Here is an 18,637-nt window from a genome sequence, read left to right as displayed (position 1 = left end):
ATAATAACTTAGCTATAACGTGCCGTAAGCCAGTCAACTGAAAGTGTGTCCCTAACAAGGTAAGTTAATGTCCTGGCAGAAAATGCATTATCCCAGTTATTACACGCCTAATTACTCGTCCTGGAACACTCCTTACTCATGATTTTATAAAAAGCGTAAATATTTTACGACCATGTACCGTCCTTTATTCAGCAGCCTCACAATAAATGATTAAACATTTTCATCTGTAGGAACAAAGAGTTTTGACAATAACTTGTTGAATATAAAGTAAAACGCTTGCCAGTCAATAAATTAGCACTTAGAATGTGTTCATTATCCTATCAGTATATAGTTAATTAACTGGTCTTGACATGATTAACAAAAGAAGAAAGTTTCTGCTACACAAACTTATCTTTAAATAACCTCCAAGTTATTAGGTAGCAGGGTTAACATGTCCATTTCAAGTGAAGCCATCAGAGACCCCTCTTTCTTACTAATACGGTTAATGACTGACTGACTATAATGATAGTAATTTATATGCTAAGCGGTTTAACGATGAATGAAGACTATCATTAGCAGTAATTTGCATTAGTGCAGCAATATTAATATAAATTGTGTTATTACGTGCAGATTTCTTACTCTTGTGTTCTTCTTCCTCTTCAGACAGGCCAATCTAAATGAGGCAGCGGAAAGGCAGTACGAGCGTGCAGCCAGCCTCAGACCAGATGTAAGTAGCTGGACCGGTCGGCCTGTTAGCACTTAACATGGAAATGCGCACACACGCCTGCACTGTAAATGCGATTTACAACGCACTATGTGTTACCCATCATTCTGACATTATGCTATAGTGCTGTTGTTCCTGGCAAACAGGGATACAGCTGCGTATAAAATGGAAACTTCTCCGTTCGTGGCCGTGAACCGGTGCCCCGATGTGCTTATGCAAACACAAAAAAACCCAGAAGAGAAATGAGTTGTCTGACAGTGAAGTCACACAGTCGGCTTCAGAGTGGTCATCACAGTGCAGTTAAACAGGCAGAGCCTTGTGAGATGTCAGCACAGGCGGTTGAGGAAGTCAGGCGCTATTATATCCTGTTTTTGCCTTGTGTGCATCAGTCACTTCAAAGGGTGAAAGGGGTGCGTGAACCAGTCAGAGAAACGTAATTTAAAGTCATGCAAACCCCTGCTTTTTTTTTTGTTTTTTTAAGACAGGGCCTAGAAGGAGCTTCCTGCAGCCATTTGTTATGTTAGTCTGCTTAGACGGTCTTCTCTGTGACTTATGTTCAGCCATGAGACGGGGGTTAAAGCTTCATCTGCACGTCTCCACTGCATTAACCGATGTTTTTTTGCTACACCCTTTGTAGCAGTGGCGCCCAAGCAACCACAGCCCTGTCAGATAAACACAAGACCACCATGTTATGCCCACCACCATGTCCCAAAGATGTTATTTTGAACTGAAATGAAACGTAGTTGTTTCAGTCATTTATCTTTTAGCTAATCTTTGCTTTAGCTTGTTAAATTCTTTTTAATTTTTAGTTTAAGCTAATTTAGCTATTCATTTATCTGTCACATTCATGCCAGTATATTATGTGTATTTTTAGATATATTCGTACTTTTAGCTGAGTATTTAAACAATTTCTTTGCTTCTGATTTATCATTTTAGCTTTTAGCAGCTACTATGGCCTTGTCTGTTTATTTTAGCTGTCTTTTCTCTCTTATTTTATCTTTAGCTTTTTATCTTTCAGCTATTTTTAGCTATAACAAACTGGTTAAATCTAAAAATACAGCAATAGAGAAAAGCATTAATGGCTAAAAACTTTCATTAACAGCTAGCTACTAGCTACTATTTCAGCAATGTATTGCCATGTTATGCTCACGTGTCTGTTTAAATTTTTTATGCATAATGCTTATTTAAGTGTTCTAGTTGCTAATGTCAACTATTTTTTCTATATTGAGTCCGTTGATTTTATCTTTGAGCATATTTTTAGATTTTAGCTTTAGCATTTCATTTTTTTTTTAGCTAATATAGCTATTCAGACATCCTTTATCTGTTTCTGTGTGACTCTTCCTATCCTATTTTGTAGCTAAGAATTTACAACCATTTTTTTTCTGCTATATAACTACTCACTAAAATATATAATATTTTAATTTACTGCAAAACTACCCCACTGAGAACCAGTATAAGCTGTGAATTACAGCTTTGTAGCATCTGCGACCCTTAAGATGAGGTCTTCCTGTTTATATCCTCTTTAAGCCTTAAAAGCTCAGTAAAACCATAGACGAGAAGAACTCCGGTTGTCCATTTTAATCTGGAAAGCTGTGTTTATATTATGTTCTGTAAATACATAAGTAACCTCGAAAGTCACAGTCATTGTAATTCACAGCGCGGCAGCCGTCATGTGCTCTTTCAGACACGCTAAGGGGCCCCTCTTGTCATTTGTCGGGAGTATCGCGGCTCTTGTCTTTGACATTTTCCCCCGCGCACGTGGGCCTGGTGAATGGCAGTCCTCTCAAATATCATCTTAATCCAACAGCTTTGAGGTCATGAAAGATTCAGTGGCGGCTCTGCGTGCTAAGAAAAGCAATGAATGCGCGCCTCGGGGAGGAAGGTGTGAGGGAGTTTTTCATTTTACACTCTGAAAATGAAAATGCCTCATTCACCAGCTCAAACAGGCTCTCATCTCAGAATATAATCGGGTATCTGAGCAGAATATCCAGCATTTAGGGCAAATAGTGATCATTTTAGACGTAAAATGGTGCAGCAGATATCATAAAATCTTGTTCCATTGCTCCCTGCTATATATAAAATGGATCTGCTATCAAACAATGATGAAGTAATTTTGTCTAAGTGTGTTAAATAGTGTGTCAGTAAAAGGCTTCCAGGTGTTTGAGCATTTGAAGTAGCATAAGATGTTCTGTTTTGTCTTTGCAGTAAAGTAATACAGATTTGATTTTATGAATATCTTACGGATTACAATAATAAATATGATAGTGGTCTGCTAAGGATTGTAGAACAGTATGTGGGTTGTAGGGATGTATGTTTTGACTCTGATCCAGTAGTGGAATTATTTGTCTAGAACTTTCTAAACAGACTTTCTGGTTTGTCTTTTTATATACACAAAAGCTTCATTCCTAATGTCACCTAATCAGCTCTGGTGTGATTTATCCCAGACAGTGTATTGCATATTGCCCTGTTGTTTAGAAAGATAAAGGGATCCCCATTCATCTGTCTTAGTATGTCTCATCTCTCTACATGTATGGGATGAAAACCAGAGCATGGCTTTGAGGGGCTTTCAAATACCGCTCATGTGCAGCTGCGTGTGTGAGAAAACGAAAGAGGTGGCAACGCCGCGCTGCGACGGCCCCTGATGTAAAACCGCGTTCGATTAATTAATTTCCTGCCGTCTTCCAGGCCACTGTTTGAAATGTTCCAGCTCTTTACCATCATTTGTTACGCGAGGTGAGAAAAACAAGCTCTCGCAATCAGTCGTCTTGAAAAGCGGAATGTAAACGTGCACAATATCAGCGCTGAGAAGATACAAACAGTTGCGCTCTGGGGAGAGAGAGAGAGAGAGAGAGAGAGAGAGTCTGTGAACTAGTTGCCAAGTTGCTAACCATATGTCACACAGAGAGGACTGGGAACGAGGCCAGGTCTGCGGGATGAGGTGCAGATGAGTTTTAGGATGAGTTTTGGGCGTGTTTGTTAGATACGGCCTGTCGAGGGTCGTGTCTATGACTTGGATTTTATTTCTTAAACTCCCACAACTGGTGCGCCACTCCAGGTGCAGATGGTTTCAATTTGCGGCTTGAAGAGATGGGATTTTATTAAATCAGACTCCAGGAGCACACCTCTAAATGCGGTAGTTCGACTACATTATAAAAAACTCGCCCACACGCACACATACACACAATCTGTAGCTACTTTTTTGTTCACCCTTTTATCTTTCGCCCATTCCTGCTGCAGTGAGATGGCATTAAGGCTAATTTAATTTGATTTTCTTCGCCTTAGGCACATTTCAGCACAGCCCTTGCCTTGATCCACCTTCCACAAAAATCCTGGCAAACTTCCTAAAATGTGTGTCTCACGTAAATGACCGTGTCAGATGTAGGAGTGAGAAGTGCGGGTTTAAATGAAGTATATCCGTTTAAATCCCGTAACCCAGCGCTCTAAACCTCTCACATGTAACACCCTTCACTCCCTGTTTCTTTTTCCCAGTACCCGGCCGCTCTGATGAACCTCGGGGCCATCCTCCACCTGAATGGGAAACTTCCCGAAGCGGAGGCCAACTACCTGCGGGCCCTCCAGCTCAAACCGGACGATGTCATCACCCAGTCCAACCTGCGCAAGTTGTGGAACATCATGGAGAGGCAGGGACTCAGGACTAAGAATGGGCTCGGGGTACAAAAAAGCCAACCCGTGAGCTGAGGGAGTTGTTGAACTGCTTCCCTCGCTGAAGAGTCCTCCAGAGAACGAACCAAGAGGCTGGAAGTCCGATCGAGGGCGAGACAATAAAGACAATTTTGTTCTCGGTTTGGCCTGAGATGCTTGTTAAAGGCTTGGCACGTTTGGGACTCAGTGGGCAGGTTCTGCCCGACGCCACCAGTGCCGTGCGGTGGCTCAAACTACTAAAACCTTTATATAAGATTTTATAATACTCACTTGTTAAGTGATACAAGGAAGAGAAAAGTCCAAAACAAAGAAAAACTTAAACTTCTCAAATATGAGCTGATTATTATTATTTCATGTTTTAGAGCACTTAATTTGAACGAAAATGTAGCGAATTTAAATAATTATTTCTGCAAAATGGGGTTTTGAAGCGTAACCCCGATCAGTAGCTGACTGCGATCGCATTGGGTTTTATTCATGTGCCAGAGGAAGTCCATGTCCGCGATTTTACTCATCTGTTTACATGTAAAAAGAAACTTTTATAAAGCCTTTCGTGGCTCCAGAGGGAGCAAGTGATGTCAAGTGAGTTAGCGCCATTTGGGCCGAAGACAAATACAACAAGGAAATAGTTCTAAAGGGTGCAACCTAGACTTAGGTCGTTGGAACCAGCGCGAAATTTAATATTGGTCCAAATTGTCGCTGGTCAAGTTGCAGGTTTCAACAAGGGAGAAGGACTTCTTTTGCTAAACTGTCCGCCATGAGTCTTTATTGTTGTCGAGTGCAATGCTTAATAGGTGGTGTACTCATGAAATCCATGATAGAGTGGTCTCAAACAGTAAATGCATAAGCAGACCACTGCTTTGGTGGACACTGTGGGACCTTATTTCAGACAAAACACAAAGAGTTTTAGGATGAGAGACATCGTTATTTTGATCCCGTCGGGCCCATATATCATGTCCCGTGAGACGCACATACTGTATGTTGTTTGTCAGCTTAAAAGATAATTTTGCAAGTGAAGAAATTCCGCAGTTTTATGTATTTTCACAACCGTTTTTTTTTTTACCACAAACGGGATCAAAAATCCTTGATGAATGCCTCTCAGGGTGGTCTCTAGCCTCGAACTTTGACTTTCTCAACACTCACTGCACAATAAATGTATATAGTATCAAAAGTATACACATATTCTGATAGCACCCACTAATACAGTGCTGAACAGTACATTGCTCCAAGTACGTTAAAGAATAGGTTTAGGCACAGAGAAGCAAAAGTCTGGCAGTGTGGGACAATATTTGGGGAAAAATATGTCAAATAAACCAATGGCGACAGAAGAAGAAAAAAAATTTGGATGTTGTTTGAATTGTGGTCACGAATTACAGTTTGTCAAGAAACCAAAAAAGATGATGTTTGATGTAAAGATAGGAAAAAAGTAATCGGTTTTTCGGCATTAGCTCCCAGACGGAATAAGGTCCTCCTGTGTCCACCGACAATCTGCATCACTGAAGCTTGTTCGGTGGATATTAAAATATCTTGCGACTGTAAAAACGGAAACCGACCACGAGGAAAAACTCGTCGGCGGCACCAAAGCTTGTACCGAGTCTCAACACCTCTCAGGCCAAGCAAGAACTTTACCACGCGTGTGTTGTCGTGTTCCTTGTGTCAAATGAAGATGTTTCATTTCTTGTGGTCAGATTTAATTTATTAATTAATATGTGTTGTTTTATGTAAAAAAAAAAAATGCCAACACTGTGCCGTTTCACTGTCATATCAGCCCGTCCGCTCTCATTTCTTTCACATAGATCGCTGCAGTAGGCAACATGACATTGAGATGCTTTTATACTGTATATGTGTGTTTTGTTTGTTCCTCTCTGCTCAGGGACATCAGGATGTGATTTCTGTCACAGAATGGGTTTGTGACACAGAGAGAGCAGCTTTCTTAATTTTTTTTTTTTTTTTTTTTAAATGATTGTGACGGTTAAACGGTTAAATTATAGAGAGACATGTAGCTGAAAATTGTGTTGTGTTTTGTAAAAGAAAAGCGACTCTTTTTCCATAATAAAAAGATGATTTTTTTGCGGTCAGCAGAGTGAAACACTGTGATATTTTTGTGTCACGCCACAAAGATCTGCCTTCAAAGACTGGGGAGTGACCACTGACTATATATAATAATGGGTTACCATAGGATTACTGAGGAGGCTCTGGCAGTCGGCATCTTGGCTATTGCCTGACTCTTCCTAACTAAATGGCATGAGTGGAACTGAAGTGGATGGGTGTCATCTCGGCAGACAACTAGAAACTTGAGGCCACACCCACCTGTCACGGAAGGCATCCAACCACTAAATTACGCGTACTTACTTAACTTAAAGAGGTGAGTTATACACAAATCCACCCCTTCTATAGTGGTCATAAATGTAGAAATTATCTATATAAGGCCAAAAGTATAAATATGACAATTTTTTATTGTTTCTGTTGTAAAGTTGCTCATTTTAACACAGAGGTCTATGGGGATTGACTTGCGAGAGTCACCCTCAAGTGGCCATTTGAGGAACTGCAATCTTGGAATTCAAAAAAAACGGTATGGGAGTGACGCGTAGCCCCTGAGCACAAACCACCATGTCACTGGTTTCAGTACACCTGGCTCATCTCTCCACTGCCTGACCCAAAAAGACATTAAGAGTGACAGTGATACCAAATAATATGCATCATAGACATGACTTAGAGGTTGCATATGTAAATTTGTGTATGGAATGGGCTGAAGAGAACCATTGTTTGCATCGCAACAGTACATACATTTATAACTCAAACACAAGACTTTCACTAGTGATATCTGAAAGAGAAGACATTACAATCAGCCACAATAAAAAGCAATTTACACAACATCAAATCCTGCACAAAGGCTCAGGAGGAGTCAGTGCAAGACATTTCTTTCTGCAGATCTATAGGGGACTTGCACAGCTTGAACTGAAGCATGGACTCGTGGTATTGACTCTTGCACAAGCAGCAAAATAAAATGTTGCAGGGACCTGATGACAGATTTGATTGTACTTGTATGTGACAGAGAGTTGACGAGGCTCGTCGTTACTAGGAGCAGAGCAAATGTGGCACAAAGGTTTGGAAAAAAGTGTCATGCAAGGGCACACAAAATGAATGGGTTATAGCAGAATTGATCTAGCAAATGCAATTAACACTGTTCTTTTTGACTGCTTAAACCTCATTCTCACAGAATATGTGATTACTTTATATAAGGAAATGTCTAATGTTTCATACGCAACATGGACGACGGAAAGAGTGATCCTGATGTTGATGGGAAGTCAGACACCAGAGAACCTGGAAAACGTGAAACAGGATCTGAAATACAGATTGGGGTGTTTGAGATTTGGTACCATCACTGCAAGTCACACAAAAGGATAATATGAAAAGCAGTTCTGTTTAATCTTTTAAAACTGTACTGTAAAATTATCCATATAGTGGGAGTGACAGGGGCACCGAAACGCAGTCTCTAAATAAGGCATTATCTGCCGTGAAACTTGTTAATTTCCAATATTTTGTTATGATACGCTAGTGCTATTCCCCGTTGAGTCCAGAGTTACCTGTTATCATCATCGGGATCTGTAGATTGACCGATGCGTTTTGGTGCCCCAGTCACTCCCACTATATGGATATACGCTAATCTAATTATCTCCCGAACGGCTACAAATTACACAAAAGTTATATGGGTGAGTAAACGATCGTATTTTATGCCAGAAATAAGGTCCAGGTTGTAAAAAACAGTAGTTCCCCTTTAAAGAGCAGCCAGGACCCCAAATAGAAGCGTCCTGTACAAGTTTGCAAGATTTGCTCCATTTGATAAAATTCTAAACCATTTTGTCCAAGCGTTTGATCGGTGCAACATTAAATAATTTGAAATGAAAATGACTTCTCTCCAGTCTCGCTACCTGACACTCGTTTCATTAGAAACAGAAGAGAACTTTGCCACAACCTCGGTTTCTCTCTCACACGCGGACCCACTAATTGAAGTTGGTCTTTCCAAAAAAAACTCCACACGCTGATATCATCTGACATCAAAGAGTCCATAATCACGCGCCAGACTCTGAGCGCACACCAGGCTGTAAATATTTAACCAGATATCAAGCCCCACTCACTCGCTAAGTCGAGAGAACTCGTAGCCCCAGTTCCGAACATCTGAAAGCGTGCACTGTATCTGTGTGGACATATTTAGTTATGCGATGACGACGACGAAAACAGCAACACAGGATGAAGAATGCGTTTATTATGCACAGAAAGAAGTTTAGTTCGAAACACCATCTGCTACGCCGAATCCATCCATCTCACCCGCAGCACCAATTAAATTCATCTCACTGAGAGATGATAGCCTGGCTCACGAACACAGTTGCATCCAATCAGTATGCAGCCACACACTGTGGACTCCACTGCAGAGGACCGTACATGATGAAGTCTGAATGAAATAAAAGGGACGGATCCTAGAATATAGCTGGCTAAATATGAATCTAAAAATATTCTAGTATTGGACATGTTTGTTCTTTTTTTTTTTTTTAGTTTAGCCTTTTCATTTCTGTTCAAATGGATTTAATCGTTCACAAGGAGCCCGGACACAGCCTACATGCTGAAGCAGGCTACCACAATACCCAATTCAAATGAACTTGGGACGAGTAAAACGTGAATAAAAACAGAATCTAATGATTTGCAAATATTTTTCCAACCTACATTCGGCTGAATACGCTACAAAGACAAGATGTTTAATGTTCAAACTGATAAACTTTTTTTTTTTTTATTATAGACTCATTTTGATTTTGATGCCTGCAAGGCATTCCAAAGAAGCTGGGACAGGGGCGTGTTTACCACTGTTTTACATCACCTTTCCTTTTAACAACACTCAATAAGCATTTGGGAACTGAGGACAAAATTGTTGAAGCTTTGTAGGTGGAATTATTTCCCATTCTTGCTTGATTTGGACTACTACATTAATTGCTTAACACTCTGGAGTCTCCGTTGTTGTATTACGCGCTTCATAATGCACCACATGTTTTCAGTGGGAGACAGGTCTGCAGGTTGTGCAGGTTATACAAGTACTGGCACACTGTTGTAACACATGCAGAATGTATGGGCAATGCCTTTGTTACGGTCTCTTTTTCTAACTGCTCAAAAGACTCAGAACATACACTGCCTGGCCACCTACAACCCAAAATAAAATAATAAAGCCTACGAAGTTCTAATACCTCATAGGGAATGGAATAAACCACCTGCTTAAGGGAAAAGAAAAATCAATTTAAAAGACAACCTGGCCTCTGGCATTGTCACGAACGCGTGCCAGACAAAGAGAGCGAGCAAGAGAGAGAGACATCGCTCCCCTCCTCCTCCTCCTCCTCCTTTTATACCCAGTCATGACACTCACCTGTTTCCAATTAACCTGTTCACCTGTGGCTCGTTCCAATCAGGTGTTTTTCTGAGACTTCCTCAACTTTCCCAGTCTTTTGTTTCCGCTGTCCCAACTTGTCTGTAACGTGTTACAGGTGTCAAATTCAAAATGATTTTTTGTTATCAAGTTAGCTACTGATCCCATTAATGTTATGGCTGTTAATACACTGCCTGGCCAAAAAAAAAAAAAAAAGTGGCCAATTTAAAGCTGTACTTGTGTTTATAATATTAATAATGTACATTTCACTGAGCAACCTTCCAACATGACAAAGGTCAATAAAAATGCTCTAGAACCAAGTAAATAACCTAATAAAATTTGAAGAATTAATTCTGTTTCAAAATAAAAAATATCTTCACAAATTTGGACAAAATTTCTTGTTACAGCCTCTTTTCTAAAACGGCTCATAAGACACATAACATATAGAAAGGACGCCAGACTACAACTGGAGGTTCCAGAAAAGGTGTGTTTTATTTTAAATTGAAAGCAGGGGAGAAAACAACCAAACAAGTGCCGAGACAGGAAGGGCCCCGGAAAAGGGCACAGGAGTAGAAACAGGATCAGGATCTGGCACAGGAACAGGAGCGGAAGCCTTCCTAGGAGCTGGGACAGGAGCACATGGAGCAGGGACAAAGGCCAACCTGGGAGCCGGGTCAGGAGCACTAGGAGCAGGAGCCACAGCCTTCCTAGGAGCTGGGACAGGAGCACATGGAGCAGGAGCAGGTGCTGAGGCCTTCCTGGGAGCTGGGACAGGAGCACAAGGAGTAGGAGCAAAGGCCAACCTGGGAGTAAAACAGGAAACCGGAAAACATGAAACATGAAGAAAACTGAAAACACGAACACAGGAGTCACAAAACCAGAACCATCACAGATATTGCATATGTGACTTCATATATACTGAATCAAATATTCTGGGTAAATCTAATATGGATGAGTAATAACAAAAATCGGGAGATTACAGGTGTCTTCAGAGGTCCCGAGCCTAAAATAGTCCTCTAATGGTTCCAGCGTTGAAAACTTGCAGCCCTCCACCATACATCAGCAATGGATTTGTGCCATTACTGCTGAATATGTCTGCAAACGATGCATATCCGGCAAAATATATTCCTGCAGGAAACACAAAGACACTCAAATCAGCTCTGGTGGTGAACAGTTACACGTACATGAAAAGTATCAGTGAGGCAACTCACCTCTGCCAGCTAAATCAAAGTTTTTGTCAACGCTGTCAACAATGACGGTATCAGTCCCATGAAAGGTCCATGGCGCGACACATTTAATCCTTGCAAAACACAGAAAAAAAAAAACATTTAGGAATCATGAAAAGAAACAGAGAAAGCCAAACTTGAATACATTCTTACCTGTTGTATATTTCCCAGAAATCCAAACTCAACAGTCCGTCAGTCTTCACAAAATGTGCAACAGTCTGATACCCAGGGGTGGATTCAGTCAGCGGAATAAACTAATATATCAGAAATATAGGTTCAAGGCTGCAGCTGACACTAGTGCATGTACAGTCTGAATTACACTAATGTGCCTAAAGTGTAATGAACATTTACATATCCTACTTAATTTGACTATCAACAATTGTAAAACTTTTGGTATGTTTATTTTTTATGCATTGTTCATCCTTAAATTTGAAGAAAAATAGAGCTAGGCAGGAATTCCATCCTTTTTTTCGGTGTCACATTGCTACGCTAACAGAATAGCTGCGTACAGAACTGTGCAAAAAATTACACTTTTACATGTGTCAACCAACGTTTTTAGTATTTTATTCAACCACTAAGCATCTATTGTTTTTCAAGAAGACAAAATCCTCTACTGCATAACACAAACGCTTTTCAACCAGTTTCAAGCTGCTACAAAATGCTAACTGAAAATTAGCTTCCCCAGATTCTGGTCGATTTAATTGTATTAGGTAACACTGGTAGCCTATTCTCTTCCTTTTCATTTCATACAAAATGTTCATTTAATTTCCGTAGTCACACGTTGGACTTCTTGAATTCATCTTATCTTTCAGAAACAAACCCTTAGTTAGCTACTGGAATACATGGGGCACAAAAACTGGGGCTGCACAACAGCTAGCTTGCTAATGCTAATTATGTAGCTCATGGTGCCTTTAACTGGATTGCAGTATAGATTACACGGGCTACTTGCCCACTTTAACACCTTATAATCAATGAAAAATATTTACTGCAAAGTTTTCTCTTACTATTACCTGATACAGACACATAGGATTGACTGTCTCCCAGAAAACTGGAGCAGAAATAAAACAGGAGCAGCTGTGGGAGGAGAGTAACAGGTTTCACTTTAATTTTCAGAGAAATCATACTGAAGACTTGTATTGTTCACAACCTAATGTTATCAGTGTCAGTCATAGACCGTAGAAGAGTCTATGGTGTGAATTCTTAAGGCCTATTTCACCTTCTTTTAATGTCGAAGCTCCGCTTGATTCTTTTCTGCTTTCCTGTCATGACATCAGTCAGTAACATTGCTGTAAAGGATCAGGCACATTGATCAGTTCATCCAAATTACATGGACGGATTGAGAACAAGTAAATGTTCACACATACCTGAGAAATCAATTATTATGCAGCAGTTGGATGAAAATGTAATCACAACGACCTTCAGGCCCATTAGATAATATTTTTCAATATTATCACTGTTAATGAGGTCATAGAGGTAAACCTGTAAAATGGAAACATGAGGTCACAGTTGATCAGATCAGGGACCGTATTCCTAAATTCCTCTTAGCGCAAAGAGTTGCTCCTAGTGGCCAAATTCTAAGAAAATTCTTAGACTCCTGGGCCCGTATTCCTAAAGATTCTAAGAATCCTCTAAGAGAGCTCCTATCTTAGCCTAAAAATTCCTAGCTAGGAGTCTTAGCTTAGGAGTGATTCCAGAAAATTCTTAGAGAACTCTTAGCAAGGAATGGACAGAAACTCTTATCTTAGTGAGGAGGTGTGGTTGACCCCGTTGCTAGGTATGAGTCATCATTTCAAGAGGTGTGATTGGTTGATCCTAAAAGCTAGATAACAATACACTTTTGGTGATAATTGGCCTAGAATAGACGTCAAATTAATAGACTTAATAACAGAGTCTAATCTCTATGAAGACTGTATAATTATAAATAATACTTTACATAAAAATAAATAAATAGTAAGCTATACTTTAAAAAGTATCCTATAAAATGTGTGATTAAACTCAGGCCACTACCACAGTATTCACATGCTGATAGTTCTATTTATTTGCTTTCATTTATTTACCACACTGGTAACATTTTGCACTTCACCTATTTGGTATTAACAAGAGTAAAATGGCTCAGCTTTCATCAATTTCTGTGATTGCTAACCGGCCTAGAAGAAGCAGTGTTGGTTAGTGTTCAAATCTTCCAAAAACCGAACAGCAGTGGAGAAGAAATGAAGTAGGAAACCCAACTGAAGAGGAACAGTGTTTGCTTCTGGATCAACTGGTCAATGAGAATAAAAGTGTTTAGAGACGTAGATTTGGCTCCAAGTCATCACTGCTGCATTGTTGCATTTTTGCATTTTTCCTGTTGCTAAATACCTCAGTGTTGTGATGACTTTCATTTCCGGTGATACAGTAGTCCCTCGCTATAACGCGGTTCACCTTTCGCGGCCTCCCGGATTTTTTTAGTGCAATTTTGCATGTTTTTTTTTTTTTTTTTTTTTTTTTTTTTACAGCGCATTGTTTTCTGCGTCCTGATTGGCTAAGGAACTGTAGACCATTGTCAATCAATCTCCTCCGTACGGTGTCTACAGAATTGTTGCAAATTTACATATGTATCTTTGATCGCTGGCAGTGTGACTGAAGTGCGGTATGTTTGCAAGTTATTGAGAAAAGTGTATAAAGTGTGTAGCGAGGGGTTTTGCAACCTTAAAACATTTATAATCATTGTAAAAAATAAAGCTGACTACTTCGCGGATTTCGCCTATTGCGGGTTATTTTTAGAACGTAACTCCCGCGATAAACGAGGGACCACTGTATTGCGATTGTAACAAGCTTGATTGTCATTCAGTGTTTGGAGAATATCTCTCCTCCTCTTCTTTCAGCCATTTTCTCCTCTGCTTAAGAAATTCCTAAGGCTCCTAAAAGTCCTCCTCCCTGCTCTTAGCAGATCTCACCTTAGGAGCACTCTTAAGAGCTAAGATTCTTTAGGAATAGCTTTTATCTTTACTAGGAGCTACTCCTAACTTTGAGAGGGAAACGTCATGATTCTAAGAATTTTCTTAGAATTTGGCCACTAGGAGCAACTCTTAGCGCTAAGAATCTTTAGGAATACGGGCCCTGATGTTTTCATAGAATTCCCCTCAAAGTTAAGAGTAGATCCTGATAAAGATAAAAGGTATTCCTAAAGAATAAGAGAGCTCCTAAGGTGAGATCTGTTAAGAGCAGGGAGGAGGACTTTAAAGAGAACTGGGAGTTTAAGCAGAGGAGAAAAGGAGGGATTTATCTGTTGTGCTATATTTTCCCATGCCTGCTTCTTGGTAGTGATGACACCCGGGGCACTGACACGTGTGGTAGCTCAAGAAACGATTGTACTGAACCACTGTGCTAAGACGTGGTTCGGTCATGTAACTAATGATGTTTGAAGCATCTGAGTGACGTTCGAAGCAGTTGACTGCTTCGGTTTGTCATGCAAATCACCTGGCGGAATCGAATGTGTTTGGTGTGTTGAAGGAGGAATTTTCCCTCTCCTTCAGCCCAGGATCTTTAGATAGATAGATACTTTATTGATCCCAAAGGAAATTCAAGCATCCAGTAGCAGTAACATACATTGACCATACTTATAAACTATATTAAAAATATAGCTTCAGCTTTACCACCTTATGGGTAAAAAAGGAGAAGCCCCGAGCAAAGCATGCACAGAAATTTTGTTCTATCTGGGTTCTGCCTGAAGACAACAGGAGGACCGCTGCCTTTCATGTATCAGTAGTTTTCCATGTGTAGCCGAGACCGGCTCTAACTGGTTTGTACAAGGTGGAACATGAGGGTGAGGTGCATTCTATCTCGTGACCAAGGCTGCAGCTGATACCGACACCTTTTACTTGAAATCTCATGATCATTGAATGATTTTTGTCATTTTGCCTTTGATTAGTCATGGGGTCAACCATAATTCCTCATTAAGATAGTAATTTCTGTCCATTCCTTGCTCAGAGTTCTCGGAAAATGTTCTGGAATCACTCCTAAGCTAAGGCTCCTAGCTAGGAATTTTTAGGCTAAGTTAGGAGCTCTCTGAGATGATTCTCAGAATCTTTAGGAATATGGGCCCAGAACTTATGCAATAAAATGCAATAAAATAGACTGACTGTGATCTAGAGACAACAAAAAAATATTTTTCTTACCCCAAATTTGTGCAAGCTTTTACAATCTGCCTTGTAATGCCAAACCCAAGAGGTGTCTGACGTGTCCATGGGTTCCACATCATCACTGCCCATCATTAAAAAAATTTTTTAACTTAAAAATCTAAATGAATAAAAGTATCCTTCCTCTGTCTGATTTGCTCAGGCACCTATTCGAACTGACAGAGTTTCAAAACTCATTCATGGCTCCGCCTTCTCAGGTGCGCGCGCAGCTTACCTCACAGAGGAAATAGTTATTAGTGTTGCATCTGATTGCCTATTTTGTGGGGAATCATTGTAGATAGATAGTAAGTTACAGAGAGAAATAGACAGATAAATTAGTCTGTTAGATAACACTAGATTGGTAGATAGACATAGGTCCTATGTACCCCAGCTTCATCTGTGCCTTGGGAACAAGTTTTTTCTAAGGCTGGGGAAATACTATGCAAAAGACGAAACCACCTGAGTCTGAAAACCGTGAATAAACTTTTATTTCTTAATAAAAATTTACATCAGTCTGTATTTGTAGCGCACATCTCATGAATGTAGCAGCACCATGTAAATGTTTTATAACACAATATAAGTGAGGAGTATTATTTTATCCACTCGAAACCATACAATAGTCTAGAGCAGGGGTGTCAAACTCATTTTAGTTCAGGGGCCATATACAGCCCAGTTTGAGGTCAAGGGGGCCAGACCAATAACACGATGTTTACCTATAAATAACGACAACTCCAAATGTTTCCCTTTGTTTTAGTGCAAAGAAGAACATTATGAAAATGTTGACATTTAATGACTGGACATTTCTTAAGAAAAATAAGTGCAATTTCTGTTTAGTTCTAGGTCTCAGCGTTGTGTTATGTCCACAACTCTAACTAAATCTGTGTGAACCCTAGGAATAGCAATTACTTTTAATGGAAAATTGCAGTTAATGTCTTCCGTGTAATTTTTGCAATTCACAAATTCATTCCACGGGCCACATTAGACCCGCTTGCGGGCCGGTTTTGGCCCCCGGGCCGTATGTTTGACACGTATGGTCTAGAGCAATCAAACATTTGCTATACAGTCCTGTTTTTCTAACTCTCACTCAGACTCTGAGTCAGGCGTGCGTGTTTAGTTTTGGTACGGACAAATCACGTGTTTTATGACGTATGAACCACTTTACTGCTTCATTCAGTTTTGAGACTAGGGGTGGGTGATACTGAATGTTTTGGTATCGATCCGATACCAAGTAAATATGGGGCCAGTGCTGCCGATATCAATCCCTTTTACTTGAAATTTCACTGTGGACACTGTGGGACCTTATTTCAGACAAAATATGAAGAGACGTCAAGAGACAGCATTATTTTGATCCCGTTGGGCCCGTATATCACGACCCATGAAACACACCACTGTATGTTGTTTGTCAGCTTAAAAGATAATTTTGCAAGTCAAGAAAGTCCACAGTTTTACATATTTTCACAACCGGTTTTACCACAAACAGGGTGATCTCTAGCCTTGAACTTTGACTCTGAACACTCATCGCACAATAAATCTATATAGCATTGAAAGCATACACATATTCTGATAGCATCCTCTAATACGGTACGTTAAAGAATAGGTTTAGGTACAGAGAAGCAAAGTCTGGCAGTGTGGGACAATATTTGGGAAAAATATGTCAAATAAACCAATGGAGACAGAAAAAGTAAAAAACTGGATGTTGTTTGAATTGTGGTCATGAAAGGTTTGTCAGGAATCCAGTGATGTTTGATATAAAGACAATAAAAAGGTAATTGGTTTTTCAGGAATTAGCTACCAGACGGTAGTGTGTCCAACCACAATCGGCAGGACTTCCTCTCTTTTTCCATAATGAAAAGATGATTTTTGCTGCCAGCAGAGTGAAATACTGTGATATTTTTGTGCACAGAGGTTATATATAGAGTCTCATAGTATAATTCCCTATAATATCTCATAGGGAATGAAATAAACCACCTGCTTGAGGGAAAAGAAAAATCTATTTAACCCCTTGACGCTGAGTATCGCAAATTCACGACGCACTGCTTCCGCTCAGACTGCAGCTGAAATATACTCTCATGTCGGTTTGTGCACATTCAGTACATACCTAGGAACCTTTTGCATGCACTAGTTTCTCATAGGACTAGTCGGAGTTCAAAGCACAAACACAAATAATTAATTTTGTATATAATTGTAAATCAAATCAGGCGTCAAGGGGTTAAAAGACAACCTGGCCTCTGGCATTGTCACGAGCGTGTCCAGACAAAGAGAGCGAGCGAGAGAGAGAGAGACATCGCTCCCCTCCCCTCCCCTCCCCTCCTCCTCCTACCCTGAGCACAAACCGTATTCAGGTGCTCAGCAGGCCAAGGGAGGAGTGATCAGGAGGAGACAGGAAGCAAAGCTGCACATATCAGTCTTGCTGAAATAAGCAGGGACGTCCCGGAAAAAGACATTGATTGGTTGGCAGAATTTGATCCAAAACCTGTATGTACCTTTCTGTATTCATGGTGCCTTCACAGATGCCATGGGCACTAACACACCCCTATGCCATCTCAGTTGCTAGCTTTTGAGCTTTTCGTGATAACAATCTGGACGGCCTTTTTCCTCTTTAGCCCTGAGGATACAACGTCTATGATATGCAAAAACAGTCTGACTTGCTTTGCATGGAGTTTTAACTTGTACTTGTATATGTGGCAGAGAAACTGAATTAACTGATTTGTCTGAAGTGTTCCTGAGCCCAACTGGTAATATCCTGTACAGAATGACGTCAGTTTCTGATGCAGTGTCAGTCGAGGGGTCGAGGGTCATGGGCCTTTAATGTTGGTTGGTTTTAGCCTTGCTGCTTTGGTAAGATTTTTCCCATTTTGATATTATATGATGGACTGTAGAGGATGAAATCCTTAAATTTCTTGCAATTCAGATACATTATTCTTAAACTGTTTGCCCAGAGTTGCTCACAAGGTGATGACCCTCAACCCACCCTTGCTTGTAAATGAATGAGTATTTCGTCGAGACTCCTTTTATACCCAGTCATGACACTCACCTGTTTCCAATGAGCCTGTTCACCTGTGGAACGTTCCAATCAGGTGTTTTTTTGAGACTTCCTCAACTTTCCCAGTCTTTTGTTTCCCCTGTGACATGTTACAGGTGTCAAATTCAAAATGAGTGAACATTTGAAACGAAACAATAAAGTTTGAACATTAAACATCTTGTCTTTTGCAAATCATTTTACACAACGTTCCAACTTCATTGGAATTGGGGTTTGTACATCATAGGCAAGAAACAACAAACCATTTCCTCCTGGTGTTTCAGCACCACGTCTAATGACGGAACAGTCACAGAAACAAACACATCTTCAGTATCTGAAGTGGTTTTCTTCCTTTTTCGTGTTTCAGTTGCATCGTTTGAAAATGTATATAAATTACTCTGTGTTAGCCCTGCGATAAACTAGTGCAGTAAACAACCTGTCCAGGTTGTACCCCGCCTCTCG

The 18,637-nt window shown here is 40.2% G+C and overlaps 2 protein-coding genes across 2 annotated transcripts in view; one reads left to right on the top strand and one right to left on the bottom strand.

The window, feature by feature from the left end:
• LOC311508571 (protein O-mannosyl-transferase TMTC2-like) overlaps positions 1-4,721 on the top strand; it is a 59,178-nt gene extending 54,457 nt beyond the window's left edge. The window contains exons 11-12 of the mRNA XM_084573392.1: positions 643-706; positions 4,193-4,721. Of these exons, the coding sequence (XP_084429518.1) occupies positions 643-706; positions 4,193-4,402 (274 nt within the window). The 3' untranslated portion in view covers positions 4,403-4,721. The remainder of the gene's footprint in view (positions 1-642; positions 707-4,192) is intronic.
• Positions 4,722-10,247: 5,526 nt separating this feature from the next.
• On the bottom strand, positions 10,248-15,297 carry LOC311508314 (protein mono-ADP-ribosyltransferase PARP11-like). Its single transcript, XM_084573024.1, has 8 exons — positions 15,157-15,297; positions 12,364-12,478; positions 12,216-12,285; positions 12,010-12,073; positions 11,153-11,253; positions 10,985-11,073; positions 10,754-10,901; positions 10,248-10,576 (listed from the first exon to the last, which is right to left on the bottom strand). Exons 1-7 carry the CDS (start codon positions 15,250-15,252, stop codon positions 10,777-10,779), a joined length of 660 nt encoding a protein of 219 aa, XP_084429150.1. The 5' UTR covers positions 15,253-15,297; the 3' UTR covers positions 10,248-10,576; positions 10,754-10,776.
• Positions 15,298-18,637: the final 3,340 nt, after the last annotated feature.

Source organism: Chelon labrosus (assembly GCF_963514085.1).
Source record: "Chelon labrosus genome assembly, chromosome: 23".
In the NCBI taxonomy this organism is placed as follows: Eukaryota; Metazoa; Chordata; class Actinopteri; order Mugiliformes; family Mugilidae; genus Chelon; species Chelon labrosus.
The sequence above is the reverse complement of the archived record's forward strand: the minus strand, read 5'-3'. Positions and strand labels throughout refer to the sequence as shown.